The following is a 7,375-nucleotide window of genomic DNA, read 5'->3' as shown; positions in this document are numbered from 1 at the left end:
ATTAGCATCAATTGAGACTATATAATAGCAATTTAAGATAAGCATTTAAAAAAGTATCTGTCTAACATTTTGTGATAGAGAAAGCATCCTTTGCAGATTTGGGTCTGAACAGTTTATGCTTGGAAATAGAGTTGAAACATAACATATAGGTAAAACATACTTTGGCAAAAGAATTAAAAGATGTGTTGTGCTCACACAGAAAATTAACACACACACACAAAATACCCTACAAATGTTGAAATCATCTCAGACTTCCGTTACCAGTTGGTCTCCTCTGTACCCCATGTTTTTCTGGTTGTCCACCAGAATGCCGGTCAGGTTGAGCCTGTGCCTGCCGACAAACGTCACGTTAATCTTCAGACAGGGGAACGATGACGTACAACCCCTCCTCATCTCCCCCGGACACTCGCACGACACGACGTCAGACGAGATAGCTGACGACAGAACGGTGCACGTTGTTCTGCGCATGTACAGACCACGGATTGCCGGCCTCACATCGTTTACGATGAAAATAACGAGTAAGACAAACGCACCAAAGCGCACCATCACTAGCATGGTGGCAGCCACACAGTAGCATTTACTCCCCGACATGGTCCACTGTTCAGAGTCTGCGGGTCGACAATGGTAGTCTATCAACTACAGCAGTAACGTTATTTTGAATCCACGTCCTACAGAAACTGAATAAGCAGTTCAGCCTCTACCAAAAGACTAATTGCGACTGCACAATATCAGATAGGAACCCAATATCTCTTCTGTATTACATCTCGGTCTGTAAGATTCCTTTACAAACCCCCTGATCATGACAGCCTGCCAGTACCTTTGAACTTCAGGTCAAAGGTTAAAATACGAAGAAATCTCTCAGCTCCATAAAATGTCGCTGTGTGTTAGCCTACATGGTAATTCAGCTTAGTACCTGTACACTCTTCATTCTACAGAAGGAGTGGCTGTCCTTAGGTTTTTGATGCAGGACACGTTGCGACAAGACATTAACATACATGTTAACATATATATTAACATATATCTTAATCTTAGCATTATGAAACCATTATGAAAGCGATCTGATCTAAAGATCATAACGTTACCTTGTTAACCAAATAAAAGTGAACATTATCAGACCTAGTTCATGAAAATGTGTATCTACTTATTAATGAGAAAAGAAATGATGAACAAGGTATTGGCTTGTAAAATATTAATTTCTCACCACTATTTAAGGTTACATAATCTAACGTTATATTCGTGACCACTTCTTTATATATACATGCGTTAGTCCCAGCATTGTATCTGTTAGACTGATCTATGTAGTTAATTACCTTCGCCGAGAAGGCTATATTTTCGGTTAAGGCCTAATGTTGTGTCCCTATATGTAGGTCAACAGCATATAACTCGAGAAGCTGTGTATGGATTTTGATGATATTTGGTAATTGAGTAGCGGACTAGCAGGTACATGTAATTGAGACTACGGTCTTCTATATCCGACACAAAAGGGCTAACCCTTAGCCGGTGAAGGAGCCGACGACATCCAGCTGAAACCCTTGCTGATCTAGCCCTTTTCGTCTCAAGAGACGCTGCATGTTATAAATAACCAACTAGCAATAAGAAGGTACGAGGTAATCTGACCAGAATTCTTGGCATAATGTTACAGTGTAACACATGTACGTCGTCTTCAGGATTTAAAAGTAGAAAATGTTAGTATATCAAAATTAGCTTATTTACTAGACTGTATTTATTTTCTACTCGGTGTCTCTTGTTCCCGAATGGCACCTAGTTTGGGGTTATCTCAGGTGAGGATGAAAGACCACCCCCACCCAACAATGTCCCGTTCCAGAACATCTTTATGCCTCGAAGTCGAACCTGACAACCGCTCTAGTAAAAAGAGCACATTTTGCTTTCAACGAGAACGCACGCGTTTTTCACCCATGCCGTTTTCTCGCGTTAATGAGTTAATTTGGTATTCACAATGCCAAAAGAAGGAAAACAGAAGAAGTATCGTGTCGATTGGACGCAAAGAGCCGCCATGTCGGCGAAAATCAGACAGAACGACGCTCTTCACAGAGAAGAGCGAGAGTCCAGAAGGGAGCAGTTTAGTGAGTATCAACAACTTTTTATGTCAAACTGACCTGTCCATTTTATTTGTTAACGTACATAGTTGCCTATTCCTGCATCTGTATAATTCAGTTTACTGAAATATGTAAAGCACTAGGTCAGTACTTTCAAGTTTGATGGTATTTATGCTCTAGTTTTTTTAACACTCAAGTGAAGAACTTCACATTGAACAATCGTGTATTTCACCTACTAATAGGGGTGGGTACCGGTACAGAAAATTCAGGTCCGGTTCAGGAACAGATGATCAGGTCCAGGTTTGGACCTGAACCTAGACCTGATTCAGTATGTGAGAACTTGTGAATGGACGATACTCAAAACAATGGTCGATTTCACGAATTTGTTTTGTCTGTATAGCGAGTTGTACCACTCGTGTTGATACAAACTATTTTCTGGCTATCTTACATGCACCTTACTTGTGCTATTACTATTTCTTGATGGTGTCTCTTTGAAGAACTACGATCAATCCTTATCAACAGCAACAGAGTTCATTTCGTCCACGTTTAGATTTTCTGCTTCCCCCCGGAATGACCCTCCCGCTGCAACATCGTGTAGAGGAGCAGACCAGAGCTCTCAGCCGGCCTCACGACAAGGTACGGACACTCAGTTTTAACGTGCCCTCACCAAAGCACAATGTGGTCTTAGCTAGTATTTAGAAGTTTATATATGTTTCCTTATCTTTCTTGAAGGAAGGAAAAATACTAGCATGTTGTTTTGTTTGCTAAGTTTTGCTCGACCTTGGCTTTATCTTTCTTTCTTTTCGCAACTCATGATTAATCCAAATTCAATGATACTTCTTGTAGGATCTAGGTTCATGCTACAACTGTGTATCATTGTTCAATGTTACCCTTACAGGCGGTTTTAACGAAACGACCAGTGACGCAGAAGCGCAGGGACGGAAGGAAAAAGCCGTACGGATCGTCATGGCGGGTCGGTGACGGAGAGTTCACGGACGACGATCGGAGCCCCAGCCGGGACAGACAGGGACAGGACAGGCACGGTTCAGGACAGCTGAAGTCGTGTCAACAAGGCACATCTTACGCTTCTTTTAAGGTAAATTAAGACACTTGAACATTAAACGTATCCTCGTTAAAAACTTTGTGATCCTCTGTTGATATGTAGTAGTGTTTGACGGACAGACTTGCCAACAGGGCGTATTGTTTCGATAGTCAATTATTCAGAAGACATTATTCTAATTTGTCGTATCGACATCGGGTCCTTACAATACCGTCTGAATAAGAGATACCAAACTGATACTGCCCTAGTTAAACTTTAAAAACAGTTGAGTGACCACATATCACAGGATTAACATGTACAGCTTTGTAATTCAGCACCACGGACGGGTCCTTTTCATTGTGTGTTGATATTTTTGGTGACAGGGACATGTGTAATTGCTTACAAGTATTTATGTTCATACGCGAAATAACGCGATTGAATTAGAAAGGCTGGCCTATTCACCTTGTGTGGATGGTCGTTTAACACCAGGGGCTTTCGTGACTTCCTTGCTTGGTACAACATGATATATTTGCATAACCACAAACTGACAGTAACAGATATGATATTGTTCGATGTTACCCTTTCAGACCGCTGTGTCAAAGCGAACGCGTACAGTAAAACGCAGAGACAGAAGGAGGCAACCATACAACTCCTCATGACTGTCCGGAGACGAGTCAGGACAGAACGACGAAGAAGACGACAGGAGCTCCAGCCGGGACAGACCGCGACGGGAGAAGCGCGACTCACACCAGGAGAAGTCTTCACGGATCGCGTCCTTCACTCCAGTCGCTCCTGACGTCCCCGCTCTCCTGCCCGGAAAGGAGAAGAGACGGCTGTCTAGGGAGAAGTCGTCACGGATCGCGTCCTCCACTCCCAACGCTCCTCACGTCCCCGCTGTCCTGCCCGGAAAGGAGAAGAGACGGCTGTCTAGGGAGAAGTCGTCACGGATCGCGTCCTCCACTCCAACCGCTCCTCACGTCCCCGCTGTCCTGCCCGGAAAGGAGAAGAGACGGCTGTCTAGGGAGAAGTCGTCACGGATCGCGTCCTCCACTCCAACCGCTCCTCACGTCCCCGATGTCCTGCCCGGAAAGGAGAAGAGACGGCTGTTTAGGGAGAAGTCGTCACGGATCGCGTCCTCCACTCCAACCGCTCCTCACGTCCCCGCTGTCCTGCCCGGAAAGGAGAAGAGACGGCTGTCTAGGGAGAAGTCGTCACGGATCGCGTCCTCCACTCCAACCGCTCCTCACGTCCCCGCTGTCCTGCCCGGAAAGGAGAAGAGACGGCTGTCTAGGGAGAAGTCGTCACGGATCGCGTCCTCCACTCCAACCGCTCCTCACGTCCCCGCTGTCCTGCCCGGAAAGGAGAAGAGACGGCTGTCTCCGCCGCCTGTCGTGCTGACACTCCGCCGTGTCGCACCGTCTCCTTATCATAAAGCCAAGGGGCAGCTGGGGCAACAAACGGAAGCAAAGAGTACGTTATCGTACAAAGGAACGAATCAACCAATTCAAAAGTCTGCCATGACGACTCAAGCAGCATAAAGCGACCACGTTCTACATTGGAGGACTCGGACGAGTCCCGTCGTCAAGAGGGCAAAGACAGCAGACGTCGTATTTCGTACGTAGAGTACATTAACAGGAGCAGGAGTGGGGATAGCAGAAACGTGATCGCTAGTGCAACTACGGTAGAAACAGGCACCAAAACCTCGGATGAGACGGAGAAGAGTCCAATTTCCGATCGCCGAGTGATCAAAGCACGGCGGCGGATGAGCCAGTATGAGTCTCGTCACCAATACGCGCCCGTAAAGAGGCGCTATGTCCCCTCATGAAAGAAAAGAAGACGACCGCCCCCACAAGCCGCCCTACCTCGTCCCCACCCGAGCTATCACACAGTTCAGCAACACGCTGTTGCGGCTCAGCTGAGTGCCGCTGCACCAACCCATGCACCAACCAAGGAAGAAACACCTGCTGTCATGTCAGCACAGACGGCGAGACCGCGGGCGTAAGTCACGGACGTGACGTCGTCATGCTCAAGTCGACGTCATTGGGAAGACCCTCGTAGAGTTCATCAAACGAGAGGATGAGAAGATCAGAAGAGACCAAGAGCTCCGGAAGCTGTTCCGCAAAAAGGCGGCGGCGCTGGCCGCGAAGATTGGAGGTGATGGAGCCATGCAGCAGCGGGCCTGCAGCGGCAGCGGAGTTACAGGAGATGTCGGTCAGATCGGAACCCTTAAAACGTCGGGAAGAACGTCTCCGGTACGGCGTGGGTCAGTCAGAGATGCCTCCTAGCGACCAGGAGACAGATGGCAGACTACCAGCCCAGCAGTACCCTGTCCAACAGCTCATCCAACCAAGGTACATTACACAGGTGAGCAGGAATAAACTATATATCAGCAGTTATCATTTATTGATAAAGACTGTCACTTGAAAAAATATCAAGGAAAGGCGACTTGCAACAAGATTTTGTGCTTGGAGAGTATTCCACGCAATAGGGCTTAGTCTCGGTAATTCGTCATTAACCTATAATTAACTTTTGGTGTTTGTCTTTTTGCAGAAGAAGAGCAGCAACAATCAGACAGGTCGCAAAGACAGACCGACCCGTTGCTGTGAAAGCCGGGAAAACCGACAACTCTGTCATCTTGGGGTCAGCGACAGCATCGATGCCGATGCAGGACCACTCCAGTACCCGAACAGCGATGGCTGTACCATTGATGACGCCAACACCAGATAGCAACAACAACACAATCACGGAACCAGCGACACCAGCTTTGCCGGCAGTGTTGCCAGACAGGATTCCTCTAGAAGACGCCATACGACTGTTAGTTGGAACTGAAAGCAAGGATGATCCAAGTCTCCATGTGCATGTGAACAGCCCAGTGGCAACAACAGCACGATCCCCCACAAGCGTTTTTCCCAAGGCGCGAGGTCAGAGCAGCTCAGGTACCAGTACTGGCAAAATGGAACAAAGCAGTGGAGGTAGCTCCTCGGACCTCCTGCCTACCAGCCAGTCGACTCGTCTTGGCGACAAAAGGTCTAAGAAGCGTGCGCGCACCGGGGCAGATACTGGTACAGGCAAACGGTTCAAGCCGCAGAGCAGCCTAACATTAATGTACAGCACTTGTGAGCCTGTCGATGTGTTTGACGCGTCTTACAACGAAAAGAAAGACGACGGCTTCGACGGCTACGAGACCCCAACCCTGTCCCTGAGCCGCTCAGACGACGGGCTGTGGCACTCCTGTAAGCCGGTGAATAGCCTGAGCAGACAGCCGCCTCTTCCTCCGTTATACCGTCCCCGTCCCCCGGGGCTGGAGCACGTCCAGGACAGCCCTCCCCCGACCAGCCCGGGCTCGCCGCGCCACCCTAGCTTTCCGCTCCACCCTAGCTTACCACAGAGTCGGCGTTCGGGAGGACCCCGGCTCCCCGTTACAGTCCACCTCCACATGTCCCGACCACATGGTGGCCAGGTACCAGAACTACCTGTGGATCGAGCCGTGCCTCTGGACCGACTCCGGGCTGTGCGATATGGTTGACGCGTCAGTCGACACGGCTGTGCCAAACAAGCAGGAAAGATGCGCGTGCGATGGACATTTGACAAACAGATGATTACGTAAAAAAACGAACAAAACTAAAAAAAAGTTCTTTCATTAGCGTTATCTATTTATTACAATTTTGTTTAGCAATGTCAATGAAGTATTTCCCGTTGACGGTCCCATGCCACACTTCCAAATGCAAGCCAAACAACAAAGTCGACAAAAAAGTTTGGCCGTACTGTTTGGATCAAATCAAAACCTGAGCTTCATTATATGTAATTATACTGTTGCTTATAGGAAAGGGAATAAATGTTAACAGGAATGACCAGAAGCACTAGTCGCTATACATGTGTGCTAACTAATGAAATGTGAGATTAAAAGTATACAGCTGCTTTACGTGTACAGTATATGTGATCTGTGATTAAAAAACACTTTTCATCAAATTCGGGTCGTCATCTACGACCTATGAGAGGTCGTAGATACTAAGGACGTTCGTTAGTACATTAAGGACGAGAACAAATAGGTCTACGATATAGGTATATGTCTGATGTACAAAACGAAATGCGTGTCAGACAGCCTTTGTGATCAGAGTCGATCGTCAGATATACAAATGTATTATCAACGGAGAATAAGGAATTACATCTGAAAAGGTAGTGAGAAGCTTAAACTCAAGTTTTACAGTGATTGACTAAAACAGTTTTTAGATACAATTTGCTGATACGAATTCCTGGCCCTCCACTGTGTTCATCAGAA

General features: G+C 47.1%; 2 protein-coding genes across 3 annotated transcripts; both read left to right on the top strand.

Annotated features, from left to right (window-relative positions):
• Window positions 1-1,546: 1,546 nt before the first annotated feature.
• Window positions 1,547-3,955, top strand: LOC118406824. The gene is made up of 4 exons (XM_035807169.1): window positions 1,547-2,084; window positions 2,608-2,693; window positions 2,956-3,153; window positions 3,684-3,955. Exons 1-4 carry the CDS (start codon window positions 1,958-1,960, stop codon window positions 3,753-3,755), a joined length of 483 nt encoding a protein of 160 aa, XP_035663062.1. The 5' UTR covers window positions 1,547-1,957; the 3' UTR covers window positions 3,756-3,955.
• A 1,172-nt stretch (window positions 3,956-5,127) lies between these two features.
• LOC118406823 lies at window positions 5,128-7,061 on the top strand. 2 transcript variants are annotated; one of them, XM_035807167.1, is made up of 2 exons: window positions 5,128-5,447; window positions 5,647-7,061. In XM_035807167.1, exons 1-2 carry the CDS (start codon window positions 5,173-5,175, stop codon window positions 6,620-6,622), a joined length of 1,251 nt encoding a protein of 416 aa, XP_035663060.1. In that variant the 5' UTR covers window positions 5,128-5,172; the 3' UTR covers window positions 6,623-7,061. The 2 variants fall into 2 exon arrangements, with proteins under 2 accessions (XP_035663060.1, XP_035663061.1); XM_035807168.1 differs by having other exon boundaries at window positions 5,128-5,460.
• Window positions 7,062-7,375: the final 314 nt, after the last annotated feature.

This window comes from Branchiostoma floridae, chromosome 19 (genome assembly GCF_000003815.2).
Source record: "Branchiostoma floridae strain S238N-H82 chromosome 19, Bfl_VNyyK, whole genome shotgun sequence".
In the NCBI taxonomy this organism is placed as follows: Eukaryota; Metazoa; Chordata; class Leptocardii; order Amphioxiformes; family Branchiostomatidae; genus Branchiostoma; species Branchiostoma floridae.
This window is presented reverse-complemented; position numbering and strand designations above follow the sequence as displayed.

What these genes read in the sequence shown, in the direction of transcription:
- LOC118406824 (XM_035807169.1), top strand. Translation starts at nt 1,958, where the DNA reads ATGCCAAAAGAAGGAAAACAGAAGAAGTATCGTGTCGATTGGACGCAA. An exon ending in TCAGCCGGCCTCACGACAAG is followed by an intron (nt 2,694 to 2,955) that starts GTACGGACACTC and finishes TTACCCTTACAG; the next exon opens with GCGGTTTTAACGAAACGACC. An exon ending in CATCTTACGCTTCTTTTAAG is followed by an intron (nt 3,154 to 3,683) that starts GTAAATTAAGAC and finishes TTACCCTTTCAG; the next exon opens with ACCGCTGTGTCAAAGCGAAC.
- LOC118406823 (XM_035807167.1), top strand. Translation starts at nt 5,173, where the DNA reads ATGAGAAGATCAGAAGAGACCAAGAGCTCCGGAAGCTGTTCCGCAAAA. An exon ending in CAACAGCTCATCCAACCAAG is followed by an intron (nt 5,448 to 5,646) that starts GTACATTACACA and finishes GTCTTTTTGCAG; the next exon opens with AAGAAGAGCAGCAACAATCA.